This window comes from Euleptes europaea, chromosome 14 (assembly GCF_029931775.1).
Source record: "Euleptes europaea isolate rEulEur1 chromosome 14, rEulEur1.hap1, whole genome shotgun sequence".
Classification (NCBI taxonomy): domain Eukaryota; kingdom Metazoa; phylum Chordata; class Lepidosauria; order Squamata; family Sphaerodactylidae; genus Euleptes; species Euleptes europaea.
Genome location: NC_079325.1, coordinates 30385383 through 30398386, shown reverse-complemented (window position 1 = coordinate 30398386; position 13004 = coordinate 30385383). Strand labels below are relative to the sequence as shown.

Below are 13004 nucleotides of genomic sequence, written 5' to 3'. Positions count from 1 at the left end.
TCCCCAGTCATCTTCCCCTTACCCCCAGAAAGCTGGGTACTCATTTCACCGACCTCGGAAGGATGGAAGGCTGAGTCAACCTTGAGCCGGCTACCTGAAACCAACTTCTGTCGGGATCGAGCTCAGGTTGTGAGCAGAGCTTCTGACTGCAGTACTGCAGCTTAACACTCTGCGCCACGGGGCTCCTGGGCTCCATCCCTAAATCTCCAAAAAATTCCCAAAGCTGGGGAGCTCTGTGTGTGATACTGTCTTACGCCAAGGCCAGCCCTCCCTCCATCTAGCCAGGTACTGACTGCTCAGGCTGGCAGTTGCTTCCCCAAGACCTCAGTCAGAGAGAGGCCGTTCCTCCTTTTAAAGTGGAGATTTCTGGAATTAACTTGGGGACTTTTGTCTGCAAAACTGTCTGCCTGACCACTGAGCTGAGTGGTCCCTTTCTGTGAGGTGAAATAGTCCAGATGTGCTGGAGTTTGCAGGAAAAAGAGGGCAGTGGCTGGAATTTGTTAAGCAACCAGCGCAGCTCTTGCTTGGTAAACAAGCATCCCTCTCCTTGCTAATTGACTCTAGGGTTGCAGGTCACAGATTTGAGCTCTGCAGCTTAATGCAGCTGTTCAAAACCAAAGCAGGGTTCCATCTGTTTTCTGTTCCTACAAGAGCTAATGATTTTGGTCCCATAAGAGGCATTTTTTTTTAAAAAAATAGAAACTGGCTTGAAGGCTGGGCCCTTTGAAGCTGTCTTCCATATGCAGAGTGACACTGAATGGAAATGAGAGGACCTTCAAATAGTGGCTAGTGGAATGATGTTTAGCGGCTCGGACACAAGGCTATCTGAGACAACTGCTTCAGGTGGCAAATTTTGAGCTCTGTTCGAGTCAGCACAATTATCTGATGTTACGAGTTGTGCATATGCACGATCACGTTAACACGAACACTCTAATCTGTTAAGTGTAATAAGTTTGGCTTGTGAAACTGGCTTTTGGTTCCTTACGGGGATAAAAAGGGAATGTGGTATAGACTGATGACTTTAACAGTGTGCTTTATCACAACACTGCACATTCATGCACACCCCGATTTGGATTTTCTATCTTAGGTGCCAAAATGGTTCAGGCCCACGCTGATTAAATGAGGTCTTGAGAATTCTACATATTTTTACTCGTCTCGGGGGACAGCTACAGTCCAAACTTGCTTTATCGCTTTAACTATCGTGGCTTCCCCTAAAAACTTCTTGGAATTTCAATTCGGTGAACTGGCAGATAATTTTCTGATAAGAGAATCCTCTACACAGAATGACCATTCCCCGAGAGAAAGGAATTTACGGAAGCTGGTTTAAGTCTGTAGTGTAGCTGTGCCTTTCTCCTTTGATTTTTTTTTGGGGGGGGATTAGCTCTTGCAGTCTTTTGTACTCTGAGAAGGTTGGCACAGGGACTTCTGCTGCATGTTGTGTTCTAACGATGGGTTTCCATAGTGCTCCCAACTGTCACTGCTCAAGTTCTTCATAGCGGTTAGTGACTCTGCGTGTGTGTGTGTTTTTTTCTGCTTCAGGAAGCCCTAGCAATGAAGCCAGGTGATATTTCCAAGATTGAGCAGAAGAGTCTTACAGAGGAATCTGGAGACGAACAGATGCTGAACGACGAGAGAGAGGAGGAACAAACTTTCCTGGTCAACCTGTACAAATTCATGAAGGAACGTCACACGCCAATTGAGAGGGTGCCTCATCTCGGCTTCAAACAGAGTATGCCATTTGCCTTCCTTCTTTCCCAGTCCCTGACCTTTTGGGTTGTCATTTATAACCTGCCAAGAGTAATGCTACCCGAGCAAGCATTCCCGTTTTCAGTAAATCACTGCCTTCAAGCAGTTGGGCTGTTAGCTGTGGTTGGTGTTGACCTAGCAGGCATGATGTGGTAGTGTGTTTTTCCCCTTTTGGGGATAGCGGCGACATTAGTATCAAAAGCAGCTATTGGCCGGCGTCCATGATGTGATTGCTAGGCATGTTGCAAGGCCTTTTTATTCTTTACAGTGCCATTTTCAGTGGCCTGCCAATTTTTCAATCTTCTAAGCATCCTTTTCCATTTGGAAATGATGCTGCCACTGTTACCCCAGCTGATGCATCCCTTCACACACGCACGCACAAGACTAGGCTGGCCCCTTTTGCTACTCAGGGGCAGGGATGTGACTTGTGCAGAGAAAGAGAAAGAAGTGTTATTCCCCGGCGTGGTAATAGAATGCACACACACACACACACACACAGAGTCTTCTCCCTTGTGTCCTCTTGTGATCTCTTGGGTCTGGTTCACAAGAATACTTGCATTGCTTAATTGCTTGTAGCAAATGTTTGGACTGACTCCCTTGAATGCCAGCACAGTTGGATATCTCCCCCCCCCCCACTCTCCAGAACATTTCCACCAGCAGTTCTCAGACAGTGGGGTAGGTCCCCACGTTACCTCTGTTCACTTGTATGCACCTGTGAAAATAGTGGGATTCGGTGTGTGCAGTTGCATGAAAGCTTAGGCTAAGGCTGTTTATGTCGCTGGGCTTTAGAAAGAAAATTGAAACTCTGCATTAAGAAACACTCGGTTTTACAATTTTAAATTATGAAGCTTACGCAAGTTGCATAATTCCCCCCCCACACACACACACATTTCATAATTTATTGGGTTTTGCTGGTCCAGGGAGTAGCAAGGACTATGCAGGGCTCCTATATGTTACCCCCAACTACTGGAAATCCTGTTTTGCAACCCCCCTGCCTGGGTCTTTTGGCAGGCTTTGCCTGTGTGTTTTCAGGTATATTTGTGCAACCATGAGGACTAGAGGCTGGCCCTGACTGAAAGTTTAATTCTCAGGAAGCTGGGTCCAGCACCCAACACCATGTTCGGCAGGATTGCTGCATTTCCATAGACTAGCATCATATATGGAACCCTGGCTGAGACCAACAGTCTGTATTGTGTTTTGCTGCTCTGATTCCTTAGTACATTCCTTGTTCTTTTTCCCCCAGTTAACCTGTACAAGATCTACAAAGTTGTGGAAAAACTTGGAGCCTATGAATTGGTAAGGGAAAGAAAAGAAATGGTAGTTTGTTTTAATGCCTTGATGTTAGCGGCCATGGGGACCCTATTTGGGTGGGGAGGCGGCATAGAATTGTTTTAAGTAAATAAATAAATATTGGGGGTAAAATCCTCCCCTCCTTGGAATGCTTCCAACTTCAGTCTCCCGTCTGAAAAATGGGAACTATAAAACTTTATTTCAATTGATATAAGTGGCACTTCACAGAGTGATAATAATAATAAACAAAATCTGCCCCAAGGGTATTGCAGTCTATATGCTATGAAGGCAAAATCAGTGTGAAAGCTTCGGAAGTGGTTGGCAAACTGGAACGTGTTTATAGAAATGATCAACGATAGAAGTAGTAAAGATTTAACATCTATGTATCTTCTAATGGGATAGATGCACGTCTTGGCTGTAGATCTTACCAACAAACCTTTGGGAGGTTTGGCGTGCATGCATTGTATACAGTTGTATAAGAAACAAAGAAAAGACTCTTCAAGCCTACAGAGTCCCCTAGGCTTGGACTCAGATCATGGCAACAGGGACAGAGGGTGTAGGGTTCACCTACGACTGTTGTCGTCATCACTGCAGTCTAGGTCCGAACCCAGTGGACCCTGTGGGGGCACATGGTTCAGCTCCTTTCGGGGCCGTTGAAACCTCCCAGTCGATTCCCAATAACGATGATGCGTAGCATATCTAGCACAATCCTGTACCACTTGAAACACACCTGACTGAGTACTGTCCCATGTAAGTGAACAAGCTCTCTCCCTGTGTGAGACATTTTCCCGCAGCTCTGAATTTAAAAAAGCCATTTGCAAGCCTCGCTGCCAGGCTGCAGCCTGCTCAAAATTGAGTTTGCTGGAACCAGTTTTCTGAGTTGACTCTTTTGGACAATGCCCTCAGCACAGAAACAATCAGTGGGTTATTTAAAGAGCTGGCTTCCTAGCATATTGCAGTGAGAATGGAGCAGCGCTGTCAACGTAGGTGTAATGCCATGGCCCTTTTGCAAACGGCTCCTGGGCAGCTTGTGCATCTCTCGGTTCCAAGTCAGCAAAGCTCATGCCAACTCTGACAATCTGAAACTCGGTGACCTAAATTTACTTCAGTCACTGCCCCAGGGAGGGGCTGGGGGAGAATGTGGGGCTGTCTGATCTGTGTCGGTCTCTCTTTAGGAAGGTTTTGTTGCCTGTTTCAGTAGAGCTTTTCCTTCAGAGACTTTTCAGGTTCAAAGTGGGCATTGAATTGAGTGCCTGTGTGCTGCCTGTCAGCCATTGGGTGTCTAGCTTGGCAAGTTCGGTTATAGCCTCTAGTTAGGGAGATGTGTGACACAAGACCCACCCTGTGCTCTCCACAGGAAGCAAGAGGCATGGCACAGCGTAGAGGTGTCACGTCTTGTGTTGATTCAACTAGATGCTTAAATGAGAAATAGGGGAAGTAGATAACGCACCTACATTTTTACGGTATCAAGCACATGTTGCTTGCAAAACGGAATTAAAGCTTGGGTGGAAGTTCTCTTGATACATTGTGCTCCTCTGTCCCCCCCTTTTTTGATATATATATATATAAAAAGTTGTAAGATAATTTTTCTCTCCCTCACCCCCATTCCCTCGTGAGGATGCATGGTGTCAAAACAATGGAAGAGGGAAAGGGTTGGTTTCTACAGGTGGTGGGATCTATTGAGGTAGGCAGAAAATGCTTTGCGGCGGAAGCCTTGCCTTCCTCTATAACCAGCCAGGGCCAAGGTGTGTGTGTGTACGCATCCCTCATGTTGCCAGCGAACGAGGCAGCAGAGAGGAGCGCATGGGTGCAAGTTTTATACAACTAAAGCCGAAAATAGGTGTGTAGGGGGTAATGCAAATCCTAAGTCTCATGAGCCCAATTTATCTTCCACCTTAGTTGCTGTTTATTTGTTACGGCCAATGGCCAGCATAACAATCTTCCACAGTATACGTGACCCTGGGGTGGGGAAGGAATTGATCTTGGAGGACATGCTTCCTCTGAGGCGAGTTTTGCCCCTCCACACATGGAGGATTTTTTCATGCATCCCTTTTTGGGTTTCATGTTGGGTAGTACATTAGGCTGTGTTTGTTTGTGCAGCCGAATAATAAACAATTATAGCCCCGTACTATTATTACTCCGTATCGCTATCCTCCTGTTCTTATCCAAATAGTAACCATGGTTTTGGGATAACAGTGGCTTAATTCTCCCTCTGAGGTACGATGATTCAAGCCTTGTCAACCCAAGAAGGTAATATGAGGTGATGGGTTTCTAAGGTGGAAGAATGGGCCATTTTGCTTCAGGCTGTGTGTATGAGGGGTGTCCCTCTGCTTAATAGTCCCTCATGTAAAAACTCCCAGCATATTCAAAATTAGCACATCAGGAAGGCAGGTTCTATCCAACCTTTTATGCTAGTTTTCCACTTAGTGGGAACTATCAATCTACTTTGAAAACGTCTTCCTTCCCCCTGCTGTGGGATGTGGTACAGTCCATTCTGCTCCCTCAGCAACCCGTCTCCTCCTGACCACCTCATTCTGCTGCATGTCTAGTCCAGGCCTCAACCCATGAAGGGCAGATAGGTGGAGAATGCTCTCAGTGCTAGTTTGCGATCACAAAAGAAATGTTGAGTTTTGAACGTTTGGACATTTGTCTCCTTCTGAAATTTGTATTTGTGAAAGAGTATTTACTGTATTTATAGTCCACCTTTTTCACTGAGACTCAAAGTCAATAACATTCTATATGAAGAGACATCTAAGAAGCACAGTGTAGGTCGATAACAATCAACACAGGGAGACATCGAATGATCAATATACTAGGACTACGATTACCAAAATCTGAATGAGCATAGTTTATTAGGCATGGTACCGAGTGTGGATGTACACATGAAGCTGCCTTATACTGAATCAGACCCTTGGTCCATCAAAGTCAGTATTGTCTACACAGTCTACACAGACTGGCAGCGGCTCTCCAGGGTCTCAGGCAGAGGTCTTTCACATCACCCACTTGCCTGGTCCCTTTAACTGGAGATGCTGGGGATGAACCTGGGACCATCTGCATGCCAAGCAGGTGCTTTTCCACTGAGCCACAGATCCTCCCCAAGGAAGGAAGGAAGAATATGGCAATACCTCATCAGAGAACAGTGAAACAACAACAGGTGAATATGTGCAGCCAGTTGATCATATATCCTAAACACAGTGGTATAACCCACAGTACCTTTCCCTTGATAAAGTGCCTTCCTGAACTATTCTGCTGTTTCCTTTGTTCTACTTTTCCTCATGCTTGTCCCTCCCAACCTCTTCTTGTTGCAGGTCACTGGAAGACGTCTTTGGAAGAACGTGTATGACATGTTGGGGGGCAGCCCTGGAAGCACGAGCGCTGCCACCTGTACCCGGAGACACTACGAGAGGTATTGGACTCAGTCCTGTTTTATGCCACACCTGGCAAGGAAGGGAATGGCCTGAGAGGCAACAATTTTTGGTTTGAACAGGCAAGATAATGATTTGAGTGATATGTAGTGCCAATCCATGACATCACACAAGCAAATCTCTGTTTCTGTTTATTTATTTGAGCTATTTATGCCCCATTTTTCGCCCTAGTGGAGACCTAAAGCAGCTTTCAATCTCCCCTCATCCATTTTTATTCTCACAGCAACAACTCTGTGGGTTATGTTAGCCTGAGAAAGAGTGACTGGCCCAAAGTCACCAAGCAAGCTTCTATGGCAGAGTGGGGATTTGAACCTGGGTCCCCCAGATCGTAGCACTCTAATCACTACACCCCACAGGCTTGCAAACTCCTATCCCTCCCATTCATGGCTAAAATGGGAGACCAGCAGCAGCTCACAAGGTCTTAGGTAGAGATCTTTCACAGCAACTGATTCTTTCAACTAAGGATACTTGGATTGAACCGGGGACCTTCTACATGCTCAGCAGATTTTGTGCTATTGAGCCAAAAGTCCCTCCCCTTTCACCACCATGAGGACAAGTAACTTGTTTAAAATTTACTGCTAAGGTTCTAAGGAGTGCAAACGCTGCAGCAGAGGGCAGATCCTATGGTGATACTATATGCATATTTTTTTAGTAAGCAAGCCTTTAGTAAGCATGCATTTTTTTTAGTAAGCATGCATATTTTTTTTAGTAAGCAAGTGTATTTTTTTAGTAAGCAAGGGATTGGGGCATCCTGGTGCTGCAATTAGTGAGGAGGACATAGCTGGTCACTGGGGTACAACCTTTTATCTCAAGACTTCTGCATCTTCTTTGCAGGCTGGTCCTCCCATATGTGCGGCATCTGAAAGGGGAAGATGACAAACCCTTGCCCCCTGTGAAGCCCCGGAAACAGTACAAAATTTCCAAGGAGCCCAAAGGGGACAAAGGGAACGGCAGTGTGGAGAAAAAGCGACCCAAGAAAGAGAAAAGTAGGGACCAGGTAAGGCAATGCTCAGCCAGATGTCTGGGAATTCAGCTGCACAAACCTCAGGTGTTATTACATAGCCTGTTAAAACAGCCAGTCCCATCCCAAGACCTGCAGACTTGGGGCTATCACATATTCTGTGCCCTTTGTGGTGGCAGCTAATGCCACCTTTGACTATCATTATCTTTTTGGGCGAACTTCTGGCTAGTGAAGATCTAAGCCGAGAGGCTGAGAAATACAGGCAGCCCGAGGTCCAGACAGGGAAAGGTGGAGATCAGGGGAGGGGAAGGGGAGGGCTGCCACTGGATCCACTTGGACAAGATTGGTTGGAAGCTGGAGAATCTGGGGAAAGTTTAGTCAGAGCTGGGTGCAGTACTGTGCTTCCCGAGAAGCATAATTGCTTGACCACACCTCTTTTGCAAGATTCTAGACCTTGTGTCTTTGCTTTGAGTGGGCAGTGTCTACTGAAATCTGAGTATGAAGAACACTTCCATTGGTTGGAAGGCAGTTTCAGGACCCTCCCAGCACCTGACTCCTCCCCATGACTCCTGCAAGCACAAGAAAATAACTTATGCAGAGATGCATAGTGATACAGGGTGTGGAAGTCAGTTTTTCTAAGATAGAGGGGTCCTGCATGGAGATGACCTAAGCTGAACCTTACAGAATGAGAAAAGGGAGCCTTTTCCCACATGAGTGGAAGCACCTCTTTTTATCCTGTTATCCTTCTGTGTTCCCTCAAGTTTGAGAGTGCCTATTGCCAGATCCCCTTTCACATGGCAAATTCTCTTTGGCTGCAGGTTCTGCCAGAGAAGAAGGCTGACGTCATCTCTGCCCCCAAACCTATCAATGGAGTTGAGCAGAATCAGCCTGCAGAACAAACCGAGGGGTTTCTCCCCCTGGCAAATGGCAGGGATCCCTCTGACAGCCAGCCCCCTGAGGGCTGCCATTGCAACTGCAGGGCCAGCTGCTGCTCCGAGGCCTACCAGAGGCTCTTCTCTAGCTTCTACTTCAAGGGGAACCATGGCATTATGTCTCCCTTGGCCAAGAAGAAGCTGTTGGCTCAGGTGAGCAAGGCTGAATCCTTGCACTGTCACGAGAAGCATCTCAGCCACTGCCCAGAGTACAAGAAGGCCAGAAGCAGAGAGGTCCTGGGCTCAGAACCAGAGGCCAGCCCGAAGAACCTGTTGAGCAGTCATCATCACAAAGAAGCACATAACCCTGTGCCGGAAGTGGATGGCTCCAGTCGCCCTGCTTGTTCTCCTCATGCCTCGAAAGCAAATGAAGGCACACCAAAGGCATCTCCGAGCCTCAAGGACAGCCAGGTGCCTCAGAAAGCAGAAGATGGTAATTCTGGGGCCCATCCTTCACCTGGTCCTCCTGCCTTCACTGGATATTTCCACACATATCGAAGCGACGTCGTGAAACCCATAAGTTGCCACCCTCTCCGAGGACCAGTAGACTATTATCCTGGCTTCAAGGATTTTATAGATTCTTGCTCGGCCTATCAGCAACCTGGGAAAGACTTGTCATCGAGCAATGTATCTCAGAAAGGGCAGGAAGACATGGAGGACCAGCCAGAAGACCTCCGCAGGAAACCGAGTCAGCCGCCTCCTGCCTGGAGAGGGGACGTCCAGCAACACTTATCCTTTCAGATGAACAGCCCCAGTAGTAAGAGAGGCTCCTCCCCCTTTCTGAATGTCAAGGCCTCTTGGGTTCCTCCTGTAGTCAACCTGGCCAAGGTCAGTCCACAGGCTAAGAATGGAGGACAGCCTGTTTCTCCAAGCCAGATAGGCAGCTCTGCTCAGAAGAACAAAAGAACCTTGGAGGAGGAAAGCTTTCTTCATGGGAAGAAGCTGAAGGTCGTCTCCCCTTTTGTCAAGGAAGTGGAATCCAACGATGGACTGGAGCGCGGCACTTCCCCAAGTGGCCAGCAAGGGGTTGCTAAGCCCAAGGCGGGTGTGTCAAGTTCGGCTTTCCCAGCAGCCCCTGCGCCTCAGCTTCAGGACATGTATAAAGGGACGATGTTGAGGGTACCTATGAACTTCAGCAGCGCGGGGGATCATTTAAAGGGGCAGTTGCCCTCGCTGATCCCCTCATTGTCAGTCAGCCCGTTCATCATCCCTGCTTTTCCAACTCCATTATTAACTGCTTCTGTCCAGCCCTCGGACCTCTGCCAGCAACTGGGCACTAGTCTAGTCCACTACCCCACATCTTACGATGGCACGCTACGCCACAGGCTGTATCCAGTTTCAACATGGCACAGTCAGCCAACATACGCCTCTCCTCATGTACAATCCTACCACCGAAACACCAAGCTGTAGCCGCCTGTCATGGACCTCAGGAGGAGCCTGTTTCTCATGAGATCTTGATTGAGGCACACAATAACTCTTGAACTGCAGCTGGGCTGCAATTCAGCCTTTTAGCTGTCCTGTCCTGTCTGGAAAAGCGCTGGCAAGATGCTACTGTCAGGACCATGTAATATTTTTTTAAACTCTTAGACTTTGGCCCTTATTTGTATCTGATATGGTATGCAAATGACTTTAAACTATATTGTGCTAAAAAAATAATAATAACCCAGTAGGGAACAAAACTCATATAAAGAGAGATTTTTTATCTGTGGTAACACTGGACCCAGTTCCATTTCAGTTTGTCTGATACCTTTTAGAGACAGCAAATGCTGCCGGCAAAGTGACTAGTCCTCAAGGTAGCTGTTCAACATTGCAGGAGCAGAGGATGGTTTCATTTGTTAGGGTGTGGCTGTGGCTCAGTGGCCGAGCATCTGCTTGCATGCAGAAGATTCCAGGTTCAATTCCTGGTATCTCCAGCTAAAAGGATTAGGTGGTAGGTGATGTGAAAGTCCTCTACCTGAGCTTCTGGAGAGCTGCAGGTGGTCAGAACAGTCAGTACTAATCTTAATAGAGTAATGGCCTGACTCTGTATAAGGCAGCTTTGTGTATGCAAAGAGAAGTTACAGGCCTGTGGGAAAGCCTTAACCTTGATGGGTGGGAGATAGCTTACTGACAACATACACATGAAGCTGCCTTCTACTGAATCTGTCATTTATCTAGGTCAGTGTTGTCTATTCAGACTGGCAGCAGTCCTCCCAAGATCTCATGTAGAGGTCTTTCACATCACCTGCTACCTGATCTTTTTAGCAACAGTGCTAGGGATTAAACCTAGGACCTTCTGCATGCCAAGCTCTACTACTGAGCCACAGCTGCTCCCCATCCAGGAAGAGCATTCTGAAACCCTGCAGGTAGTTTGAAGGTGCTTGTAGAAAATAAGACATGCACTGATGTATGTTTAGGGGTGGATTCACTGATGCATCACACAGGCAGGGGGGAAAGGCAGTGATGGTTCCTGGGACTAGGGGAAGATGCCGTTGGTGCCTCCTTTCCCGCTGTACAATGTAGATTTGGTACCCCTGCTGCCAAGGCAATGCCCTACCTAGCAGGACCGTAGTTCTTTCTGCGGCAGCTTCCAAAATTACCTTTCTTTGCTCCTCTTGCTCCTAACCTCACTTGCATAAGAATATAGCCCCAGTTAGTGAGGCTACAGGCGGACTCTTACTGCCTGGCCTTCCAGCTTTAATTGGCTGGGGTGGGAAATGCTTGTTGGTGGTGCTTGCATGGGGCCAAGGGCTGCGATTTCCAGGCTTCTGATAGCAGAGGTTCACTTGTTGCTGAATCTCTGGCATAGTTGCACCCCCAAGACGTAAGAATTTTCTGCCAAAAGGGACATCTTTATCCCTGTCTTGTTTCTGTGTGACTCTCTTTGCTGGTCTCCCCTTCTGACTGGAACGAGGCAAGTGCCAAGGAATGAACCCTGCAGAGATGCAGCAAGAAGCCTCTTCTCAGGGCCGGTAGTCATGCAGTGAGCATGACTGGTCCATTCAGTGCAAAGACCCAGCCAAATTACCAGGCCAATAAGGAAAAGAGAATGCCCAGAGTAATGTCGCCTCTGTGAGTGTGTCCTTTGTTTTATGGCTGCCTTTCATGCATTCACGGCTTTCCCATGGTGCAGGTTAGGTGGCATCTCTTGCAGCATAGGGTTTGCAGATTACTGGGTTGGGGCAAGCAGTTGGCTAAAAGAGATCAGCAAGATTTTAAACATCTAAAACTTAGTCCTAGGCTGTGATCCTGCCAGCACTTACTTGGAGTGAAGCCCCACTGAATGCAGCTGCAGTGCAGCAGGCAGCCGTTTTTCCATATCTAGGGCAGGTTTCTGGTTCTCCATCCTCTTCTCTTAAGAGAGAAAGTAGATATCGGGAGATGCCTTCTCACTCTCCCATACTACTAGAACATGGGATCTGCCAATAAAACAGTGGGGTAGTAGATTAGGGGCAGCAAAAGAAAGTATTTCTTCACAGGGCATAATTAACTTGAGGAACTCGCTGCCAGAAGATAAGAGCAAGAGTCCAGTAGCACTTCGAAGACTGACAAAATTTCTGGCAGGGTATGAGCTTTCGCGAGTCACAGCTCACTTCTTCAGATACAGCTAGAATGCCAGAAGATTTAACAGCCACTATCCTGGGTAGGTTTGAAAGGGGATTAGACAAAGTCATGGAGGACAGGTGTATCAATGTCCTTAGGCCATGCTGGCTATATGGAGCCTCCATTTTCAGAAGCACGGTACCTCTGAATACAGGATGCTGTGATGGGATGAGGGGGAAGCCTTCGAGCTCTGCTTGTGAGCTTTCAGAAGGCATTTTGCTGGTCACTGTGGGAAATAGGATGATAGAACTTGGGTCCGATTTGTCAGGGCTCTTCCAGGGGTGAGTTAAGAATGGTTATGTCCTGTTTAGGGTGCTACAGCTGAAGGTCTGGAGGCATAGTTTCCTGAGAAATGATGCGTGTTTCTTTTCAGCAGTGTTTCAGTAACGGTCTAGGGTGCCTGTCCTGTGCCCCCTGGCCAGGTTACATCCAGAGTAGGTGCTTCTATAGCCCTTTCTAATTATACCAGTGCTAAGTGGGGCTTGCTTCTGAGCAAGTCGGGGTACAATTAGGCATAGAGATTGCTGAAGGCATTTGAGTGTCCATGGCAAAACATTCAAATAGCTCTTGGGGTGCTGGTGGCAGCAGTAATATCACCTTGAAGCCAGTGATGGTTTAATGCTCTTTACTGAACATAGGAAAGTTGGGGCATTGTCTGAACTTGATCAGTATTGTCCACATGGACTGATGGCCACTCCCTGGGGCTTATCCAAGTATTCCATCCTGCTACCCAAGAGCCTTTAGATTGGAGCGGGTGAGGACTGAAGACCTTCTATATGGAAGATACAAGCACTAAAACTTAGGTTGTGGCTTGTTAGCCACTTTGCACCCATGGTGGAAAAATTGGGTATAAATACTTTAAAGCAATATCATGCATATTTGCCTATCCATAGACCAAGCTACACCCTATTTAGAAATAAAAAATGTTGATAATAGGCTTATGTGTCCAGAACTGTGTGTCTAGTGATTCCATACCATGTTTTCACACAAACTGGTAATGTTACAGAACTTGGCAGTCTGGGAATGTTTTTTTTTTTTAACATCACCACAATTCTGGTCCTCGTGGTT

At 47.1% G+C, this 13004-nt stretch overlaps 1 protein-coding gene across 1 annotated transcript; it reads left to right on the top strand.

Moving 5' to 3' along the window:
• The first annotated feature begins 1542 nt into the window (after positions 1–1542).
• Positions 1543–10070, top strand: ARID5A (AT-rich interaction domain 5A). Its single transcript, XM_056860769.1, has 5 exons — positions 1543–1729; positions 2990–3042; positions 6345–6442; positions 7296–7458; positions 8241–10070. The coding sequence occupies exons 1-5, from the start codon at positions 1552–1554 to the stop codon at positions 9762–9764; spliced, it is 2016 nt and encodes a 671-aa protein (XP_056716747.1). The 5' UTR covers positions 1543–1551; the 3' UTR covers positions 9765–10070.
• The last annotated feature ends 2934 nt before the right edge of the window (positions 10071–13004 follow it).

What these genes read in the sequence shown, in the direction of transcription:
- ARID5A (XM_056860769.1), top strand. Translation starts at nt 1,552, where the DNA reads ATGAAGCCAGGTGATATTTCCAAGATTGAGCAGAAGAGTCTTACAGAG. An exon ending in TCATCTCGGCTTCAAACAGA is followed by an intron (nt 1,730 to 2,989) that starts GTATGCCATTTG and finishes TTTTTCCCCCAG; the next exon opens with TTAACCTGTACAAGATCTAC. An exon ending in ACCCGGAGACACTACGAGAG is followed by an intron (nt 6,443 to 7,295) that starts GTATTGGACTCA and finishes TCTTCTTTGCAG; the next exon opens with GCTGGTCCTCCCATATGTGC.